This window comes from Salvelinus namaycush, unplaced genomic scaffold, assembly GCF_016432855.1.
Source record: "Salvelinus namaycush isolate Seneca unplaced genomic scaffold, SaNama_1.0 Scaffold2845, whole genome shotgun sequence".
Taxonomy (NCBI): domain Eukaryota; kingdom Metazoa; phylum Chordata; class Actinopteri; order Salmoniformes; family Salmonidae; genus Salvelinus; species Salvelinus namaycush.
Window position 1 is genome coordinate 9,103 of NW_024059725.1, and position 23,107 is coordinate 32,209.

Below are 23,107 nucleotides of genomic sequence, written 5' to 3' on the forward strand. Positions count from 1 at the left end.
GGTGAATCCCCCCCCAACACTACGACGTCATTCCTCCCTTCTTCTGTCTCTGTGTGGGTGAATTCCCCCCCAACACTAGAAGTAATTCCTCCCTTCTTCTGTCTCTGTGTGGGTGAATTCCCCCCCAACACTACAAAGTCATTCCTCCCTGCTTCTGTCTCTGTGTGGGTGAATTCCCCCCCAACACTACGACGTCATTCCTCCCTGCTTCTGTCTCTGTGTGGGTGAATTCCCCCCCAACACTACGACGTCATTCCTCCCTGCTTCTGTCTCTGTGTGGGTGAATTCCCCCCAACACTACGAAGTCATTCCTCCCTTCTTCTCTGTCTCTGTGTGGGTGAATTCCCCCCCCAACACTAGAAGTAATTCCTCCCTTCTTCTGTCTCTGTGTGGGTGAATTCCCCCCCAACACTACAAAGTCATTCCTCCCTGCTTCTGTCTCTGTGTGGGTGAATTCCCCCCCAACACTACGACGTCATTCCTCCCTGCTTCTGTCTCTGTGTGGGTGAATTCCCCCCCAACACTACGACGTCATTCCTCCCTGCTTCTGTCTCTGTGTGGGTGAATTCCCCCCCAACACTACGAAGTCATTCCTCCCTTCTTCTCTGTCTCTGTGTGGGTGAATTCCCCCCCAACACTACGAAGTCATTCCTCCCTTCTTCTGTCTCTGTGTGGGTGAATTCCCCCCCAACACTACGAAGTCATTCCTCCCTTCTTCTCTGTCTCTGTGTGGGTGAATTCCCCCCCAACACTAGAAGTAATTCCTCCCTTCTTCTCTGTCTCTGTGTGGGTGAATTCCCCCCCAACACTAGAAGTAATTCCTCCCTTCTTCTGTCTCTGTGTGGGTGAATTCCCCCCCAACACTACGAAGTCATTCCTCCCTTCTTCTCTGTCTCTGTGTGGGTGAATTCCCCCCCAACACTACGAAGTCATTCCTCCCTTCTTCTCTGTCTCTGTGTGGGTGAATTCCCCCCCAACACTACGAAGTCATTCCTCCCTGCTTCTGTCTCTGTGTGGGTGAATTCCCCCCCAACACTACGATGTCATTCCTCCCTTCTTCTGCACCCTCACAGACTATGTATAGATCCATCATGTGTTTTAAACGTGTATACTGTAGTACTATTTGTTGTCTTGTGTAGCCTACTCCTGGCTGCACAATCAATATCTCTGCGGAGACAAATAAAGTTTTAATGTAATATAACTTGTTCCGGGTCATCCCCAGTAATGAGTTCCTCCCTCCCTTTCCCTGTCTCTCCGGCTACCTTTAGACAGGAAGCCCAATTCTGATCTTCTTTTGACCAATCACATCAGCTCTTTTCAAAAGCAAAACATATATATAAAAAAAAAAATCTGAATGGGTCTGCCTGTCTAAATGTAGCCTAGGTTTCTACCTATGATTTAAAATGGAGACTAAATGGTAATAAATGTCTGTGCTGCAGGTGTGGTGGAGGGGAACATAGCTGCTGTCGAGGCCTACAAGTCGTCGGGCGGTGACATCGCCCGTCAGATGACTTCAGACGAGGTCCGTCTCCTGAACCGCGCCACTGCCTTCAACGATGGCTTTACGCTAGTCCACCTGGCCATCCGCTTCCAGAGACAGGACATGTTGGCTATCCTTCTCACTGAGGTAAAGTTACTTTTTTTTTTAAATACATAAGAATCAGGGTGAATGTCCAGATTCAAATACATTTTTTCCCCTCACATGGACCCGACTAGCTATATAGAACAGTACCAGTTATCCGAATGGCTCGAACGTAAAGTGATTACAAGTCAGGGAGACAAAGAATCCAGATGGAAAAAACAAAATGGCGTCTGACTCATTGCCAGACTTATCACAACTGTAATTCATATATAAACAAACAACTGTACTCGTTCGTTTCCCGAGTCAGACATCTTGAAAATCCAACATAAGTTTCCTGAAACGGGTCACATAAAAGAAAAAATTATGCAAGTAGGACATATTTTTTTTATATTTTTTTACTAATCCAAATACTCTTATAATCATATGTAGACATATGTAGACCATACGTCAGGACTACCGGGCATGATGACTCCTTGCTGTCCCCAGTCCACCTGGCCTTGCTGCTATTCCAGTTTCAACTGTTCTGCCTGCGGTTATGGAACCCCTACCTGTCCCAGACCTGCTGTTTTCAACTCTTAATGATCGGCTATGAAAAGCCAACTGACATTTATTCCTGATTATTATTTGACCATGCTTGTCACTTAGGAACATTTTGAACATCTTGGCCATGTTCTGTTATAATCTCCACCCGGCACAGCCAGAAGAGGACTGGCCACCCCTCATAGCCTGGTTCCTCTCTAGGTTTCTTCCTAGGTTTTGGCCTTTCTAGGGAGTTTTTCCTAGCCACCGTGCTTCTACACCTGCATTGCTTGCTGTTTGGGGTTTTAGGCTGGGTTTCTGTACAGCACTTCGAGATATTAGCTGATGTACGAAGGGCTATATAAAATAAACTTGATTTATAATTTAAAAAAAAAAAAGCAATGAGGCTGATGCAACATATCAGATCGTTTAGCTTAAAATGTTGATCCAGTTTTATTTATTCATATTATAAGATCAACAATACGCACATGGCTGTATGCGCAAATCTTCCAAATTGCAATTAGCGGGGAAACATTGTTCTCCAAAGCGGACCGCATGTGTGAGCGGTTTCATGTGACAGAGATGAAAATATCTGTTAGAAACTAAGAAAGGAGAGATATAAAGATGCTAGCGTGGGTACAACTAGCATAGAATATGGGAACATTTTGGTTTGTATTTATTATGGATCCCCATTAGTTCCTGCCAAGGCAGCAGCTACTCTTCCTGGGGTTTATTATGGATCCCCATTAGTTCCTGCCAAGGCAGCAGCTACTCTTCCTGGGGTTTATTATGGATCCCCATTAGTTCCTGTCAAGGCAGCAGCTACTCTTCCTGGGGTTTATTATGGATCCCCGTTAGTTCCTGTCAAGGCAGCAGCTACTCTTCCTGGGGTTTATTATGGATCCCCATTAGTTCCTGCCAAGGCAGCAGCTACTCTTCCTGGGGTTTATTATGGATCCCCATTAGTTCCTGCCAAGGCAGCAGCTACTCTTCCTGAGGTTTATTATGAATCCCCATTAGTTCCTGCCAAGGCAGCAGCTACTCTTCCTGGGGTTTATTATGGATCCCCATTAGTTCCTGTCAAGGCAGCAGCTACTCTTCCTGAGGTTTATTATGGATCCCCATTAGTTCCTGCCAAGGCACCAGCTACTCTTCCTGGGGTTTATTATGGATCCCCATTAGTTCCTGCCAAGGCAGCAGCTACTCTTCCTGGGGTTTATTATGGATCCCCATTAGTTCCTGTCAAGGCAGCAGCTAATCTTCCTGGGGTTTATTATGGATCCCCATTAGTTCCTGTCAAGGCAGCAGCTACTCTTCCTGGGGTTTATTATGGATCCCCATTAGTTCCTGCCAAGGCAGCAGCTACTCTTCCTGGGGTTTATTATGGATCCCCATTAGTTCCTGCCAAGGCAGCAGCTACTCTTCCTGAGGTTTATTATGAATCCCCATTAGTTCCTGCCAAGGCAGCAGCTACTCTTCCTGGGGTTTATTATGGATCCCCATTAGTTCCTGTCAAGGCAGCAGCTACTCTTCCTGAGGTTTATTATGGATCCCCATTATTTCCTACCAAGGCAGCAGCTACTCTTCCTGAGGTTTATTATGGATCCCCATTAGTTCCTGCCAAGGCAGCAGCTACTCTTCCTGAGGTTTATTATGGATCCCCATTAGTTCCTGCGAAAGCAACAGCTAATCTTCCTGGGGTTTATTATGGAACCCCATTAGTTCCTGTCAAGGCAGCAGCTACTCTTCCTGGGGTTTATTATGGATCCCCATTAGTTCCTGCCGAGGCAGCAGCTACTCTTCCTGGGGTTTATTATGGATCCCCATTAGTTCCTGCCAAGGCAGCAGCTACTCTTCCTGAGGTTTATTATGGATCCCCATTAGTTCCTACCAAGGCAGCAGCTACTCTTCCTGGGGTTTATTATGGATCCCCATTTAGTTCCTGCCAAGGCAGCAGCTACTCTTCCTGGGGTTTATTATGGATCCCCATTAGTTCCTGCCAAAGCAGCAGCTACTCTTCCTGGGGTTTATTATGGAGCCCCATTAGTTCCTGCCAAGGCAGCAGCTACTCTTCCTGGGGTCTATTATGGATCCCCATTAGTTCCTGCCAAGGCAGCAGCTACTCTTCCTGGGGTTTATTATGGATCCCCATTAGTTCCTGCCAAGGCAGCAGCTACTCTTCCTGGGGTTTATTATGGATCCCCATTAGTTCCTGCCAAAGCAGCAGCTACTCTTCCTGGGGTGTAGCAAAAATTAAGGCAGTTATACAATTTTAAAAACATTACAATACATTCACAACATATTTCAAAACGCATTAAGTGTGTGCCCTCAAGCCCCTACTCTACTACCACATATCTACAACACACAACCCACGTGTAAGTGTGTTTATAGTGGGGGTGTTCTTTAATGGAAGACTCTCAACATAATCCAGATAGAATCCCTCTCATCATAATCCAGGTAGAATCCCTCTCAACATAATCCAGGTAGAATCCCTCTCAACATAATCCAGGTAGAATCCCTCTCAACATTATCCAGGTAGAATTAGGAATTCCCCAGGGCAGCTGTTTAGGCCCCTTACCTTTTTCAATCTTTACTAATGACATGCCACTCACTGGCCTATGTATACGGATGACTCCACACTATACACGTCAGCTACTACAGCGACTGAAATGAAAAGCTGTCTTGTCATAATGAGTCTGTCCTCCCTCCATCCCCGTGCAGGTGTCCCAGCAGGCAGCTAAGTGTATCCCTGCCATGGTGTGTGGCGAGCTGACAGAACAGATCCGCAGGGAGATCGCTGCCTCTCTGCACCAACGTAAAGGAGACTTCAACTGTTACTTCCTCTCTGACCTGGTGACCTTCACACTGCCCGCAGGTGACCGACCTGCCCTGTCTTTAGTGTACATCTTGCTGTTTGTCCTCAGTGTTCCTCGGTGATGATAAATTGATGGTTATTAACAAGCTAAATGTCCGAGGGAGATTTGTTCATCATGATAAAAATTTGCAAAAGGACTGAAATGTTTTATCCAATTTCAAGTTGTTCTGTATATAAAATACATTTAGGAAGTATGTTTAAGTGTATAAATTAACAATGTAGGTTATCCTTGTAGTATAGTAGCTAGTCTTAGTGAGGGAGAGACTGCATCCAGTCTTGTAGTATAGTAGCTAGTCTTAGTGAGGGAGAGACTGCATCCAGTCTTGTAGTATAGTAGCTAGTCTTAGTGAGGGAGAGACTGCATCCAGTCTTGTAGTATAGTAGCTAGTCTTAGTGAGGGAGTGGGTGACTGCAGCCAGTCTTTTCCCGTCTGCATAATAACACACACACACACACACACACACACACACACACACACACACACACACACACACACACACACACACACACACACACACACACACACACACACACACACACACACACACACACACACACACACTGTAGAGTTCCTGGTTGTATTTTGTTACAGAGCAGCCTAGTATTTCTGTGCAGGCAGAGCTTGGCTTCAGGCCACTACAGTCTCTCTCTCTCAAGTCAAGTGTATTCACTATTGAGCCAGAGAATGGCCACCATTGTTCTCTTTTGTGTATGCAGTTTGCCATGCAGCTACTGTGGCTTCAGAAAGAATTCATACCCCCTTGACTTATTACACATTTTGTTGTTACAGCCTGAATTCAGAATGTTCTTTTCCCCCCCTTTTCTTTTTCCCAACCATCTAAACACACAATAGTCCATCATGACAAAGTGAAAGACATGTTTTTCAGATTTTTTTTGTTGTTGCAAATATATTGAAAAATGAAATCTCATTTACATAAGTATTCCCACCCCTTTTGCTATGACACTCCAAATGGAGCTCGGGTTCATTCAAATTCCTTTCGTCGTTCATGATGTCACTGCTACTTTATTTGGAGTTCACCTGTGGCCAATTAATAAATTGTTTGGACATGATTTAGAAAAGAAACACACCTAAGGTCCCACAGTTGACGGCGCATGTTCGTGTAGAACCTATACCAGGAAGTCCATGGAACTTTCCGTAGATCCCTGAGAATTGTGACGAGGCGTATATCTGGGGAAGGGTATAAAACCATTTCTAGAGTGTTGAAAGTTTCCATAATTGGGAAATGGAAAAAATATTGAACTACCCAGACTCTGCCTAGAGCTGGCCGTCCGACCAAACTGAGCTACCGGGAAAGAAGGACCTTGGTCAAGGAGGTGACCAAGAACCCAATGACCACTCTGACAGAACTACAGAGTTCCTTGGCTGAGATGGGAGAACCTGCCAGAAGGACAACAGTCTCTACAGCACTTCACCTATCTGGGCTTTATGTGAGAGTGGCCAGACGGAAGCCACTCCTGAGAAAAAGGTACATGACAGCATACCTGGAGTTTGCAAATAGGCACGTGAAGGACTCATAGCTTAAAGCAAAAGATTCTGTGGTCTGATGAGACACATTGGATTTTTTGTTGTCCTGAATGAAAAGCGTTATGTCTGGAGAAAACCAGACACAGCTCATCACCCGTCCTACCGTGAAGCATGGTGGTGGCAGCGTCATGCTATGGGGATGCTTTTCAGCGGCAGGGACTGGGAGACTGGTAAGGATAGAGGGAACAATGTATAGAGCCAAATACAGGCAAAGCCTTGATGAGAACCTGCTTCAGAGTGTAAACGACCTTAAAACTGTGGGGATTTACATTTCAACAGGACAATGACCCCAAGCTTACAGCCAAAACAACGCTGCCTTGACTTCAGAACAACAATGTCAAAATCCTTGAGTGTTCCAGCCAAATCCCAGACTTGAATCCCATTGAAAATCTGTGGAAAGACTTGAAGATTGCTGTTCACAGCTGCTCACCAGCTAACTTAACAGAGCTTGAGGAAATCTGCAAGGAAGAATGGGAAAATCCCCGAATCCAGGATGTGCAAAGCTGATACAGACATACCCAAGACGACTTAAAGCTGAAACAGACATACCCAAGACGACTCAAAGCTGATACAGACATACCCAAGACGACTCAAAGCTGATACAGACATACCCAAGACGACTCAAAGCTGATACAGATTAGTATTGACTGGGGGGGATGTGAATACCTTTGAAAATGAGACATTTCTGTATTTAATTTTCACTAAATTAGTAAAAATGTCTAAAAACATGTTTTCATTTTGTCATTATGGGTTATTGTGTGTAGATGGTTGGTATGTTTTTGTTATTTAATCGATTTTGAATTCAGGCTGTAACACCAACACAGTGTGTAATAAGTCAAGGGGTTATGAATTCAGGCTGTAACACCAACACAGTGTGTAATAAGTCAAGGGGTTATGAATTCAGGCTGTAACACCAACACAGTGTGTAATAAGTCAAGGGGTTATGAATTCAGGCTGTAACACCAACACAGTGTGTAATAAGTCAAGGGGTTATGAATTCAGGCTGTAACACCAACACAGTGTGTAATAAGTCAAGGGGTTATGGATTTAGGCTGTAACCCCAACACAGTGTGTAATAAGTCAAGGGGTTATGAATTCAGGCTGTAACACCAACACAGTGTGTAATAAGTCAAGGGGTTATGAATTCAGGCTGTAACACCAACACAGTGTGTAATAAGTCAAGGGGTTATGGATTCTTTGTGAAGGCAGCAGTTAATGAACAGCTTGTTTACTGTTCAGTCACCATTTTATGGAGAAGCATTTACACGCCTCTTTTCTCAGCGCTGTTTCTGTTTTCACTATGGCCGTTTTGATTTGTGTTAGGTAGTCAATATAGGAAAATGTGAACAGGGGGAATTTTGTAATCTAGCTGATTAATATATTAGCAAATAAAAAATAAAAAAAGTCACCTAATTTCTCTCTCTCTCTCTCTCTCTCTGTCTCTCTCTGTCTCTGTTTCTCTCTGTCTCTCTATGTCTCTCTCTCTGTCTCTCTGTCTCTCTCTCTGTCTCTCTCTCTCTCATTGTGTGTTTCTGCAGACATCGAAGACCTGCCCACTGCAGTCCAGGAGAAGCTGTTTGATGAGGTGTTAGATAGAGATGTACAGAAAGGTAAAAAGATCTCAGAGGATTCTTGATATTCTCAATATCTCCCATCAACCTCATGCCAGGATACGTACTGCATGTTGTAGATTTACCATTAGAATCAAGCGTGTGTGTGTGTGTGTGTGTGTGTGTGTGTGTGTGTGTGTGTGTGTGTGTGTGTGTGTGTGTGTGTATGTTGATCCTTTTGCGTCCGTCTCAGATGACCAGATAAAGTGATGAAATAGAGAAGCTCCTTTAAGACCACACTCTGTTCCATGAGAGTAAACTGTGTGCCAAATCTATACAGTGTACAAAATATTAGGAACACCTTCCTAATATTGAGTTTTGCACCCCCTTTTGCCCTCAGAACAGCCTCAATTCATTGAGCTAGCTAGTTACCTCACCGCCCTCCCCTCCCCTCTCCCCAGCTAGCTAGTTACCTCACTGCCCTCTCCTCTCACCAGCTAGCTAGTTACCTCACCGCCCTCTCCTCTCACCAGCTAGCTAGTTACCTCACCGCCCTCCCCTCTCACCAGCTAGCTAGTTACCTCACCACCCTCTCCTCTCACCAGCTAGCTAGTTACCTCACCGCCCTCTCCTCTCACCAGCTAGCTAGTTACCTCACTGCCCTCTCCTCTCACCAGCTAGCTAGTTACCTCACCTCCCTCTCCTCTCACCAGCTAGCTAGTTACCTCACCGCCCTCTCCTCTCGCCAGCTAGCTAGTTACCTCACTGCCCCCTCCTCTCACCAGCTAGCTAGTTTCCTCACCGCCCTCTCCTCTCACCAGCTAGCTAGTTACCTCACCGCCCTCTCCTCTCACCAGCTAGCGAGTTACCTCACCGCCCTCGCCTCTCACCAGCTAGCTAGTTACCTCACCGCCCTCTCCTCTCACCAGCTAGCTAGTTACCTCACCGCCCTCTCCTCTCACCAGCTAGCTAGTTACCTCACCGCCCTCTCCTCTCACCAGCTAGCTAGTTACCTCACCGCCCTCTCCTCTCACCAGCTAGCTAGTTACCTCACTGCCCTCTCCTCTCACCAGCTAGCTAGTTACCTCACCGCCCTCTCCTCTCGCCAGCTAGCTAGTTACCTCACCTCCCTCTCCTCTCACCAGCTAGCTAGTTACCTCACCTCCCTCTCCTCTCCTCAGCTAGCTAGTTACCTCACTGCCCTCTCCTCTCACCAGCTAGCTAGTTACCTCACTGCCCTCTCCTCAGCTAGCTAGTTACCTCACTGCCCTCTCCTCTCACCAGCTAGCTAGTTACCTCACCGCCCTCTCCTCTCACCAGCTAGCTAGTTACCTCACCGCCCTCTCCTCTCGCCAGCTAGCTAGTTACCTCACCGCCCTCTCCTCTCACCAGCTAGCGAGTTACCTCACTGCCCTCGCCTCTCACCAGCTAGCTAGTTACCTCACCGCCCTCTCCTCTCACCAGCTAGCTAGTTACCTCACCGCCCTCTCCTCTCACCAGCTAGCTAGTTACCTCACCGCCCTCTCCTCTCACCAGCTAGCTAGTTACCTCACCGCCCTCTCCTCTCACCAGCTAGCTAGTTACCTCACCGCCCTCTCCTCTCACCAGCTAGCTAGTTACCTCACCGCCCTCTCCTCTCACCAGCTAGCTAGTTACCTCACCGCCCTCTCCTCTCACCAGCTAGCTAGTTACCTCACTGCCCTCTCCTCTCACCAGCTAGCTAGTTACCTCACTGCCCTCTCCTCTCGCCAGCTAGCTAGTTACCTCACCTCCCTCTCCTCTCACCAGCTAGCTAGTTACCTCACCTCCCTCTCCTCTCCTCAGCTAGCTAGTTACCTCACTGCCCTCTCCTCTCACCAGCTAGCTAGTTACCTCACTGCCCTCTCCTCTCCTCAGCTAGCTAGTTACCTCACTGCCCTCTCCTCTCACCAGCTAGCTAGTTACCTCACCGCCCTCTCCTCTCACCAGCTAGCTAGTTACCTCACCGCCCTCTCCTCTCGCCAGCTAGCTAGTTACCTCACCGCCCTCTCCTCTCACCAGCTAGCTAGTTACCTCACTGCCCTCTCCTCTCCTCAGCTAGCTAGTTACCTCACTGCCCTCTCCTCTCACCAGCTAGCTAGTTACCTCACCGCCCTCTCCTCTCACCAGCTAGCTAGTTACCTCACCGCCCTCTCCTCTCGCCAGCTAGCTAGTTACCTCACTGCCCTCGCCTCTCACCAGCTAGCTAGTTACCTCACCGCCCTCTCCTCTCACCAGCTAGCTAGTTACCTCACCGCCCTCTCCTCTCACCAGCTAGCTAGTTACCTCACCGCCCTCTCCTCTCACCAGCTAGCTAGTTACCTCACCGCCCTCTCCTCTCACCAGCTAGCTAGTTACCTCACCACCCTCTCCTCTCACCAGCTAGCTAGTTACCTCACCGCCCTCTCCTCTCACCAGCTAGCTAGTTACCTCACCGCCCTCTCCTCTCACCAGCTAGCCAGCTAGTTACCTCACCGCCTTCTCCTCTCACCAGCTAGCTAGTTACCTCACTGCCCCCTCCTCTCACCAGCTAGCTAGTTACCTCACCGCCCTCTCCTCTCACCAGCTAGCTAGTTATCTCACCACCCTCTCCTTTCACCAGCTAGCTAGTTACCTCACCTCCCTCTCCTCTCCCCAGCTAGCTAGTTACCTCACTGCCCCCTCCTCTCACCAGCTAGCTAGTTACCTCACCGCCCTCTCCTCTCACCAGCTAGCTAGTTACCTCACCACCCTCTCACCAGCTAGCTAGTTACCACCAGGGTTAACTACACAGACGTTTCAGCTGTACATCCTTATTGAGTGTTCACTTAGCCAATGATTCTCCCAGGTGTGTCTAGGTCTCGGAGGTGTCTTGTGACCTATTTCAGCTAGTAGTGTAATTGGGTGGGAGAAATAGGATGCTCCAGTTGGTTGTTGCAGGGCCAAGGGGAGACGAGGGAAGAATTAAGTCACTGAGTGGCTGTGTCCTTTCTCTCCCTCCCTCAATAAATGGCTAACAATGTATGTGTCCTCTCTGTGTGTGTGTGTGTCCTTTCTCTGTGTGTGTGTCCTTTCTCTGTGTGTGTGTTTGTGTGTGTGTGTGTCCTTTTCTCTGTGTGTGTCGTTTCTCTGTGTGTGTCTGTGTGTGTCCTTTTCTCTGTGTGTGTGTGTGTGTCCTTTCTCTCTGTGTGTGTGTGTGTGTGTGTGTGTCCTTTCTCTGTGTGTGTCGTTTCTCTGTATGTGTGTGTCCTTTCTCTCTCTGTGTGTGTGTGTGCGTGTGTGTGTGTGTGTGTGTGTGTGTGTGTGTGTGTGTGTGTGTGTGTGTGTGTGTGTGTGTGTGTGTCCTTTCTCTCTCTCTCTCTATGTGTGTGTGTGTGTGTCCTATCTGTGTGTGTGTGTGTGTGGTCTCTCTACAGAGCTAGAGGAGGAGTCTCCCATAATCAACTGGTCCTTGGAGCTGGGTACCAGGCTGGACAGCAGACTGTATGCCCTATGGAACCGTACACAGGGAGACTGCCTGTTAGACTCAGTACTGCAGGCTACCTGGGGGATATACGACAAGGACTCTGTCCTCCGCAAGACCCTCCACGACAGCCTGCATGACTGCTCTCACTGGTAAGAAACACACGGATATGGACACACACACACACACACACACACACACACACACACACACACACACACACACACACACACACACACACACACACACACACTTTCCTCTGCAAAGATTTCCAGGACAGACTGCACGACTGCTCTCACTGGTAAGAAACACACGGATACACACACACACACACACACACACACACACACACACACACACACACACACACACACACACACACACACACACACACACACACACACTTTCCTCTGCAAAGATTTCCAGGACAGACTGCACGACTGCTCTCACTGTTGAGAAACACACACACTGTGGCCATCTCTGGCCCCCTATCCACACACTGGAATAGAGCTTGTTTTGAGATGTTTGTTCTGTGTTGCAGGTTCTACACACGGTGGAAGGAGTGGTAATGAGATGTTTGTTCTGTGTTCCAGGTTCTACACACGGTGGAAGGAGTGGTAGTCGTGGTAATGAGATGTGTGTTCTGTGTTCCAGGTTCTACACACGGTGGAAGGAGTGGGAGTCGTGGTAATGAGATGTTTGTTCTGTGTTCCAGGTTCTACACACGGTGGAAGGAGTGGTAATGAGATGTTTGTTCTGTGTTCCAGGTTCTACACACGGTGGAAGGAGTGGGAGTCATGGTAATGAGATGTTTGTTCTGTGTTCCAGGTTCTACACACGGTGGAAGGAGTGGGAGTCATGGTAATGAGATGTTTGTTCTGTGTTCCAGGTTCTACACACGGTGGAAGGAGTGGTAATGAGATGTTTGTTCTGTGTTCCAGGTTCTACACACGGTGGAAGGAGTGGTAATGAGATGTTTGTTCTGTGTTGCAGGTTCTACACACGGTGGAAGGAGTGGTAATGAGATGTGTGTTCTGTGTTCCAGGTTCTACACACGGTGGAAGGAGTGGGAGTCGTGGTAATGAGATGTTTGTTCTGTGTCCCAGGTTCTACACACGGTGGAAGGAGTGGTAATGAGATGTGTGTTCTGTGTTCCAGGTTCTACACACGGTGGAAGGAGTGGGAGTCGTGGTAATGAGATGTTTGTTCTGTGTCCCAGGTTCTACACACGGTGGAAGGAGTGGTAATGAGATGTGTGTTCTGTGTTCCAGGTTCTACACACGGTGGAAGGAGTGGGAGTCGTGGTAATGAGATGTTTGTTCTGTGTCCCAGGTTCTACACACGGTGGAAGGAGTGGTAATGAGATGTGTGTTCTGTGTTCCAGGTTCTACACACGGTGGAAGGAGTGGGAGTCGTGGTAATGAGATGTGTGTTCTGTGTTCCAGGTTCTACACACGGTGGAAGGAGTGGTAGTCGTGGTAATGAGATGTGTGTTCTGTGTTCCAGGTTCTACACACGGTGGAAGGAGTGGTAGTCGTGGTAATGAGATGTTTGTTCTGTGTTGCAGGTTCTACACACGGTGGAAGGAGTGGTAATGAGATGTTTGTTCTGTGTTGCAGGTTCTACACACGGTGGAAGGAGTGGTAATGAGATGTTTGTTCTGTGTTCCAGGTTCTACACACGGTGGAAGGAGTGGTAATGAGATGTTTGTTCTGTGTTCCAGGTTCTACACACGGTGGGAGTCGTGGTAATGAGATGTTTGTTCTGTGTTCCAGGTTCTACACACGGTGGAAGGAGTGGGAGTCGTGGTAATGAGATGTTTGTTCTGTGTTCCAGGTTCTACACACGGTGGAAGGAGTGGTAATGAGATGTGTGTTCTGTGTTCCAGGTTCTACACACGGTGGAAGGAGTGGTAGTCGTGGTAATGAGATGTTTGTTCTGTGTTCCAGGTTCTACACACGGTGGTAGTCGTGGTAATGAGATGTGTGTTCTGTGTTCCAGGTTCTACACACGGTGGAAGGAGTGGGAGTTGTGGTAATGAGATGTTTGTTCTGTGTTCCAGGTTCTACACACGGTGGGAGTCGTGGTAATGAGATGTTTGTTCTGTGTTCCAGGTTCTACACACGGTGGAAGGAGTGGGAGTCGTGGTAATGAGATGTTTGTTCTGTGTTCCAGGTTCTACACACGGTGGAAGGAGTGGTAATGAGATGTTTGTTCTGTGTTGCAGGTTCTACACACGGTGGAAGGAGTGGTAATGAGATGTGTGTTCTGTGTTCCAGGTTCTACACACGGTGGAAGGAGTGGGAGTCGTGGTAATGAGATGTTTGTTCTGTGTCCCAGGTTCTACACACGGTGGAAGGAGTGGTAATGAGATGTTTGTTCTGTGTTGCAGGTTCTACACACGGTGGAAGGAGTGGGAGTTGTGGTAATGAGATGTTTGTTCTGTGTTCCAGGTTCTACACACGGTGGAAGGAGTGGTAATGAGATGTGTGTTCTGTGTTCCAGGTTCTACACACGGTGGAAGGAGTGGGAGTCGTGGTAATGAGATGTTTGTTCTGTGTCCCAGGTTCTACACACGGTGGAAGGAGTGGTAATGAGATGTGTGTTCTGTGTTCCAGGTTCTACACACGGTGGAAGGAGTGGGAGTCGTGGTAATGAGATGTTTGTTCTGTGTCCCAGGTTCTACACACGGTGGAAGGAGTGGTAATGAGATGTGTGTTCTGTGTTCCAGGTTCTACACACGGTGGAAGGAGTGGGAGTCGTGGTAATGAGATGTTTGTTCTGTGTTCCAGGTTCTACACACGGTGGAAGGAGTGGTAATGAGATGTGTGTTCTGTGTTCCAGGTTCTACACACGGTGGAAGGAGTGGGAGTCGTGGTAATGAGATGTTTGTTCTGTGTCCCAGGTTCTACACACGGTGGAAGGAGTGGTAATGAGATGTGTGTTCTCTGTTCCAGGTTCTACACACGGTGGAAGGAGTGGGAGTCGTGGTAATGAGATGTGTGTTCTGTGTTCCAGGTTCTACACACGGTGGAAGGAGTGGTAGTCGTGGTAATGAGATGTGTGTTCTGTGTTCCAGGTTCTACACACGGTGGAAGGAGTGGTAATGAGATGTTTGTTCTGTGTTCCAGGTTCTACACACGGTGGAAGGAGTGGTAATGAGATGTTTGTTCTGTGTTGCAGGTTCTACACACGGTGGAAGGAGTGGTAATGAGATGTTTGTTCTGTGTTCCAGGTTCTACACACGGTGGAAGGAGTGGTAATGAGATGTTTGTTCTGTGTTCCAGGTTCTACACACGGTGGAAGGAGTGGTAATGAGATGTTTGTTCTGTGTTCCAGGTTCTACACACGGTGGGAGTCGTGGTAATGAGATGTTTGTTCTGTGTTCCAGGTTCTACACACGGTGGAAGGAGTGGGAGTCGTGGTAATGAGATGTTTGTTCTGTGTTCCAGGTTCTACACACGGTGGAAGGAGTGGTAATGAGATGTGTGTTCTGTGTTCCAGGTTCTACACACGGTGGAAGGAGTGGTAGTCGTGGTAATGAGATGTTTGTTCTGTGTTCCAGGTTCTACACACGGTGGTAGTCGTGGTAATGAGATGTGTGTTCTGTGTTCCAGGTTCTACACACGGTGGAAGGAGTGGGAGTTGTGGTAATGAGATGTTTGTTCTGTGTTCCAGGTTCTACACACGGTGGGAGTCGTGGTAATGAGATGTTTGTTCTGTGTTCCAGGTTCTACACACGGTGGAAGGAGTGGTAATGAGATGTTTGTTCTGTGTTCCAGGTTCTACACACGGTGGAAGGAGTGGTAATGAGATGTTTGTTCTGTGTTCCAGGTTCTACACACGGTGGAAGGAGTGGTAATGAGATGTTTGTTCTGTGTTCCAGGTTCTACACACGGTGGGAGTCGTGGTAATGAGATGTTTGTTCTGTGTTCCAGGTTCTACACACGGTGGAAGGAGTGGTAATGAGATGTTTGTTCTGTGTTCCAGGTTCTACACACGGTGGGAGTCGTGGTAATGAGATGTTTGTTCTGTGTTCCAGGTTCTACACACGGTGGAAGGAGTGGGAGTCGTGGTAATGAGATGTTTGTTCTGTGTTCCAGGTTCTACACACGGTGGAAGGAGTGGTAATGAGATGTGTGTTCTGTGTTCCAGGTTCTACACACGGTGGGAGTCATGATAATGAGATGTGTGTTCTGTGTTCCAGGTTCTACACACGGTGGAAGGAGTGGGAGTCATGGTAATGAGATGTTTGTTCTGTGTTCCAGGTTCTACACACGGTGGGAGTCGTGGTAATGAGATGTGTGTTCTGTGTTCCAGGTTCTACACACGGTGGGAGTCGTGGTAATGAGATGTTTGTTCTGTGTTCCAGGTTCTACACACGGTGGGAGGAGTGGGAGTCATGGTAATGAGATGTTTGTTCTGTGTTCCAGGTTCTACACACGGTGGAAGGAGTGGTAATGAGATGTGTGTTCTGTGTTCCAGGTTCTACACACGGTGGGAGTCGTGGTAATGAGATGTGTGTTCTGTGTTCCAGGTTCTACACACGGTGGAAGGAGTGGGAGTCGTGGTAATGGGATGTGTGTTCTGTGTTCCAGGTTCTACACACGGTGGAAGGAGTGGGAGTCGTGGTAATGGGATGTGTGTTCTGTGTTCCAGGTTCTACACACGGTGGAAGGAGTGGGAGTCGTGGTAATGAGATGTTTGTTCTGTGTTCCAGGTTCTACACACGGTGGAAGGAGTGGTAATGAGATGTTTGTTCTGTGTTCCAGGTTCTACACACGGTGGAAGGAGTGGGAGTCGTGGTACTCTCAGAGCTTTGGTCTCCACTTCTCCCTCCGAGAGGAACAGTGGCAGGAGGACTGGGCCTTCATACTCTCTCTGGCCAGCCAGGTAACACACACACACACACACACACACACACACACACACACACACACACACACACACACACACACACACACACCAGCCTCTCTATCACCTTTTGTATTATAAAATGAAATATTATTATTTGATGTACTTTGTTTATCTGATCAGAGTTATACAATATGCTGCTGTCACTATCATGACCAAATCTTAACCAAATCATAACCAAATCGTGACCAAATCATGACCAAATCGTAACCAAATCATAACCAAATCATAACCAAATCGTGACCAAATCATGACCAAATCGTAACCAAATCATAACCAAATCATGACCAAATCATAACCAAATCATGACCAAATCATAACCAAATCATGACCAAATCATAACCAAATCATAACCAAATCGTGACCAAATCATGACCAAATCGTAACCAAATCATAACCAAATCATGACCAAATCATAACCAAATCATGACCAAATCATAACCAAATCATGACCAAATCATGACCAAATCATAACCAAATCATAACCAAATCATAACCAAATCATAACCAAATCATGACCAAATCATAACCAAATCATGACCAAATCATGCGAAAGTATCTCAAATTGATTTACATGCTAATGTCAGTCCCATGACTTGAATGGGATTTGTGCCACCAATGCTAAAACATTAGCATGTGTAAAAAGTGCCAAGGAAAGTAAACCAGAGCACGGATTGCTGTCATACCTTGCCCATAGACCGCTGTCATACCTTGCCCACAGACCGCTGTCATACCTTGCCCACAGACCGCTGTCATACCTTGCCCACAGACCGCTGTCATACCTTGCCCACAGACCGCTGTCATACCTTGCCCACAGACCGCTGTCATACCTTGCCCACAGACCGCTGTCATACCTTGCCCACAGACCGCTGTCATACCTTGTCCACAGACCGCTGTCATACCTTGCCCACAGACCGCTGTCATACCTTGCCCACAGACCGCTGTCATACCTTGTCCACAGACCGCTGTCATACCTTGCCCACAGACCGCTGACAGGATCAGGAAACCAATGTAATTTGGGTAGACTATCCCTTTAAGCCTTCCATTGTGAGGAGACTAAAGTATTGTAGTATATTGAATATCTCCTAATCACCAATCTCATCTGTCTGTCTGTTTTCCTGTCTGTCTGCCTTTCTGTCTGTCTGTCTTTTCCTGGCTGTCTGTTTTCCTGTCTGTTTTCTTGTCTGCCTGTCTGGCTTCCTGTCTGTCTGTCTGTTTTCCTGTCTGCCTACCTGTCTGTCTGTCTGCCTGTCTGTCTGTTTTCCTGTCTGTTTTCCTGTCTGCCTGTCTGTGTGTCTGTCTGTCTGTCTGTTTTCCTCTCTGTCTGTCTGTTTTCATGTCTGCCTGTCTGTCTCTTTTCCTGCCTGTCTGTCTGTTTTCCTGTCTGCCTGTCTGTTTTCCTGTTTGCCTGTCTGTCTGCCTGTCTGTCTGTCTGTTTTCCCCACAGCCTGGTGCCAGCCTGGAACAGACTCACATCTTTGTTCTAGCGCACATTCTTCGTCGACCAATCATCGTGTACGGAGTGAAGTATTACAAGAGTTTCCGCGGAGAAACGTTAGGCTACACTCGTTTCCAAGGTGAGTGGAGTGGAGAAACATTAGGTTACACTCGTTTCCAAGGTGAGCGGAGTGGAGAAACGTTAGGTTACACTCGTTTCCAAGGTGAGTGGAGAAACGTTAGGCTACACTCGTTTCCAAGGTGAGTGGAGTGGAGAAACGTTAGGCTACACTCGTTTCCAAGGTGAGTGGAGAAACGTTAGGCTACACTCGTTTCCAAGGTGAGTGGAGAAACGTTAGGCTACACTCGTTTCCAAGGTGAGTGGAGAAACGTTAGGTTACACTCGTTTCCAAGGTGAGTGGAGTGGAGAAACGTTAGGTTACACTCGTTTCCAAGGTGAGTGGAGAAACGTTAGGCTACACTCGTTTCCAAGGTGAGTGGAGCGGAGAAACGTTAGGTTACACTCGTTTCCAAGGTGAGTGGAGTGGAGAAACGTTAGGTTACACTCGTTTCCAAGGTGAGTGGAGCGGAGAAACGTTAGGCTACACTCGTTTCCAAGGTGAGTGGAGCGGAGAAACGTTAGGCTACACTCGTTTCCAAGGTGAGTGGAGAAACGTTAGGTTACACTCGTTTCCAAGGTGAGTGGAGTGGAGAAACGTTAGGCTACACTCGTTTCCAAGGTGAGTGGAGAAACGTTAGGTTACACTCGTTTCCAAGGTGAGTGGAGAAACGTTAGGCTACACTCGTTTCCAAGGTGAGTGAAGCGGAGAAACGTTAGGTTACACTCGTTTCCAAGGTGAGTGGAGTGGAGAAACGTTAGGCTACACTCGTTTCCAAGGTGAGTGGAGCGGAGAAACGTTAGGCTACACTCGTTTCCAAGGTGAGTGGAGCGGAGAAACGTTAGGTTACACTCGTTTCCAAGGTGAGTGGAGTGGAGAAACGTTAGGTTACACTCGTTTCCAAGGTGAGTGGAGCGGAGAAACGTTAGGCTACACTCGTTTCCAAGGTGAGTGGAGCGGAGAAACGTTAGGCTACACTCGTTTCCAAGGTGAGCGGAGTGGAGAAACGTTAGGCTACACTCGTTTCCAAGGTGAGTGGAGCGGACAAACGTTAGGCTACACTCGTTTCCAAGGTGAGCGGAGAAACGTTAGGCTACACTCGTTTCCAAGGTGAGCGGAGAAACGTTAGGTTACACTCGTTTCCAAGGTGAGTGGAGCGGAGAAACGTTAGGCTACACTCGTTTCCAAGGTGAGCGGAGTGGAGAAACGTTAGGTTACACTCGTTTCCAAGGTGAGCGGAGAAACGTTAAGCTACACTCGTTTCCAAGGTGAGCGGAGAAACGTTAGGCTACACTCGTTTCCAAGGTGAGTGGAGTGGAGAAACGTTAGGCTACACTCGTTTCCAAGGTGAGTGGAGTGGAGAAACGTTAGGCTATACTCGTTTCCAAGGTGAGCGGAGAAACGTTAGGTTACACTCGTTTCCAAGGTGAGTGGAGCGGAGAAACGTTAGGCTACACTCGTTTCCAAGGTGAGCGGAGAAACGTTAGGTTACACTCGTTTCCAAGGTGAGTGGAGAAACGTTAGGCTACACTCGTTTCCAAGGTGAGTGGAGTGGAGAAACGTTAGGTTACACTCGTTTCCAAGGTGAGCGGAGAAACGTTAGGTTACACTCGTTTCCAAGGTGAGTGGAGTGGAGTAACGTTAGGCTACACTCGTTTCCAAGGTGAGCGGAGTGGAGAAACATTAGGCTACACTCGTTTCCAAGGTGAGTGGAGAAACGTTAGGCTACACTCGTTTCCAAGGTGAGCGGAGAAACGTTAGGTTACACTCGTTTCCAAGGTGAGTGGAGAAACGTTAGGTTACACTCGTTTCCAAGGTGAGTGGAGAAACTTTAGGCTACACTCGTTTCCAAGGTGAGTGGAGCGGAGAAACGTTAGGTTACACTCGTTTCCAAGGTGAGTGGAGAAACGTTAGGTTACACTCGTTTCCAAGGTGAGTGGAGAAACGTTAGGCTACACTCGTTTCCAAGGTGAGTGGAGCGGAGAAACGTTAGGCTACACTCGTTTCCAAGGTGAGCGGAGAAACGTTAGGCTACACTCGTTTCCAAGGTGAGTGGAGAAACGTTAGGTTACACTCGTTTCCAAGGTGAGTGGAGAAACGTTAGGTTACACTCGTTTCCAAGGTGAGTGGAGAAACGTTAGGTTACACTCGTTTCCAAGGTGAGTGGAGCGGAGAAACATTATGTTACACTCGTTTCCAAGGTGAGTGGAGAAACGTTAGGTTACACTCGTTTCCAAGGTGATTGGAGAAACGTTAGGCTACACTCGTTTCCAAGGTGAGTGGAGCGGAGAAACATTATGTTACACTCGTTTCCAAGGTGAGTGGAGAAACGTTAGGTTACACTCGTTTCCAAGGTGAGTGGAGAAACGTTAGGCTACACTCGTTTCCAAGGTGAGTGGAGAAACGTTAGGCTACACTCGTTTCCAAGGTGAGTGGAGAAACATTAGGCTACACTCGTTTCCAAGGTGAGTGGAGAAACGTTAGGCTACACTCGTTTCCAAGGTGAGTGGAGAAACGTTAGGCTACACTCGTTTCCAAGGTGAGTGGAGAAACGTTAGGTTACGCTCGTTTCCAAGGTGAGTGGAGAAACGTTAGGCTACACTCGTTTCCAAGGTGAGTGGAGCGGAGAAACGTTAGGTTACACTCGTTTCCAAGGTGAGTGGAGAAACGTTAGGCTACACTCGTTTCCAAGGTGAGTGGAGAAACGTTAGGTTACACTCGTTTCCAAGGTGAGTGGAGAAACGTTAGGCTACACTCGTTTCCAAGGTGAGTGGAGCGGAGAAACGTTAGGCTACACTCGTTTCCAAGGTGAGTGGAGCGGAGAAACGTTAGGCTACACTCGTTTCCAAGGTGAGCGGAGTGGAGAAACGTTAGGCTACACTCGTTTCCAAGGTGAGTGGAGCGGACAAACGTTAGGCTACACTCGTTTCCAAGGTGAGCGGAGAAACGTTAGGCTACACTCGTTTCCAAGGTGAGCGGAGAAACGTTAGGTTACACTCGTTTCCAAGGTGAGTGGAGCGGAGAAACGTTAGGCTACACTCGTTTCCAAGGTGAGCGGAGTGGAGAAACGTTAGGTTACACTCGTTTCCAAGGTGAGCGGAGAAACGTTAAGCTACACTCGTTTCCAAGGTGAGCGGAGAAACGTTAGGCTACACTCGTTTCCAAGGTGAGTGGAGTGGAGAAACGTTAGGCTACACTCGTTTCCAAGGTGAGTGGAGTGGAGAAACGTTAGGCTATACTCGTTTCCAAGGTGAGCGGAGAAACGTTAGGTTACACTCGTTTCCAAGGTGAGTGGAGCGGAGAAACGTTAGGCTACACTCGTTTCCAAGGTGAGCGGAGAAACGTTAGGTTACACTCGTTTCCAAGGTGAGTGGAGAAACGTTAGGCTACACTCGTTTCCAAGGTGAGTGGAGTGGAGAAACGTTAGGTTACACTCGTTTCCAAGGTGAGCGGAGAAACGTTAGGTTACACTCGTTTCCAAGGTGAGTGGAGTGGAGTAACGTTAGGCTACACTCGTTTCCAAGGTGAGCGGAGTGGAGAAACATTAGGCTACACTCGTTTCCAAGGTGAGTGGAGAAACGTTAGGCTACACTCGTTTCCAAGGTGAGCGGAGAAACGTTAGGTTACACTCGTTTCCAAGGTGAGTGGAGAAACGTTAGGTTACACTCGTTTCCAAGGTGAGTGGAGAAACTTTAGGCTACACTCGTTTCCAAGGTGAGTGGAGCGGAGAAACGTTAGGTTACACTCGTTTCCAAGGTGAGTGGAGAAACGTTAGGTTACACTCGTTTCCAAGGTGAGTGGAGAAACGTTAGGCTACACTCGTTTCCAAGGTGAGTGGAGCGGAGAAACGTTAGGCTACACTCGTTTCCAAGGTGAGCGGAGAAACGTTAGGCTACACTCGTTTCCAAGGTGAGTGGAGAAACGTTAGGTTACACTCGTTTCCAAGGTGAGTGGAGAAACGTTAGGTTACACTCGTTTCCAAGGTGAGTGGAGAAACGTTAGGTTACACTCGTTTCCAAGGTGAGTGGAGCGGAGAAACATTATGTTACACTCGTTTCCAAGGTGAGTGGAGAAACGTTAGGTTACACTCGTTTCCAAGGTGATTGGAGAAACGTTAGGCTACACTCGTTTCCAAGGTGAGTGGAGCGGAGAAACATTATGTTACACTCGTTTCCAAGGGTGAGTGGAGAAACGTTAGGTTACACTCGTTTCCAAGGTGAGTGGAGAAACGTTAGGCTACACTCGTTTCCAAGGTGAGTGGAGAAACGTTAGGCTACACTCGTTTCCAAGGTGAGTGGAGAAACATTAGGCTACACTCGTTTCCAAGGTGAGTGGAGAAACGTTAGGCTACACTCGTTTCCAAGGTGAGTGGAGAAACGTTAGGCTACACTCGTTTCCAAGGTGAGTGGAGAAACGTTAGGTTACGCTCGTTTCCAAGGTGAGTGGAGAAACGTTAGGCTACACTCGTTTCCAAGGTGAGTGGAGCGGAGAAACGTTAGGTTACACTCGTTTCCAAGGTGAGTGGAGAAACGTTAGGCTACACTCGTTTCCAAGGTGAGTGGAGAAACGTTAGGTTACACTCGTTTCCAAGGTGAGTGGAGAAACGTTAGGTTACACTCGTTTCCAAGGTGAGTGGAGAAACGTTAGGTTACACTCGTTTCCAAGGTGAGTGGAGAAACGTTAGGTTACACTCGTTTCCAAGGTGAGTGGAGCGGAGAAACATTATGTTACACTCGTTTCCAAAGGTGAGTGGAGAAACGTTAGGTTACACTCGTTTCCAAGGTGATTGGAGAAACGTTAGGCTACACTCGTTTCAAGGTGAGTGGAGCGGAGAAACATTATGTTACACTCGTTCCAAGGTGAGTGGAGAAACGTTAGGTTACACTCGTTTCAAGGTGAGTGGAGAACGTTAGGCTACACTCGTTTCCAAGGTGAGTGGAGAAACGTTAGGCTACACTCGTTTCCAAGGTGAGTGGAGAAACATTAGGCTACACTCGTTTCCCAGGTGAGTGGAGAAACTGTTAGGGCCCGTTTCCAAGGTGAGTGGAAACGTTAGGCTACACTCGTTTCCAAGGTGAGTGGAGAAACGTTAGGCTACACTCGTT

At 47.7% G+C, this 23,107-nt stretch overlaps 1 protein-coding gene across 1 annotated transcript; it reads left to right on the forward strand.

Annotated features, from left to right (window-relative positions):
- Window positions 1-1,414: 1,414 nt before the first annotated feature.
- Window positions 1,415-18,023, forward strand: LOC120039611 (ubiquitin thioesterase ZRANB1-like; the record flags this gene model as incomplete). The annotated part of the gene is made up of 6 exons (XM_038985037.1): window positions 1,415-1,627; window positions 4,823-4,976; window positions 8,061-8,132; window positions 11,486-11,684; window positions 16,305-16,425; window positions 17,894-18,023. Coding segments are annotated over exons 1-6 (889 nt in total), but the record flags the coding sequence as incomplete, so codon positions are not given.
- Window positions 18,024-23,107: the final 5,084 nt, after the last annotated feature.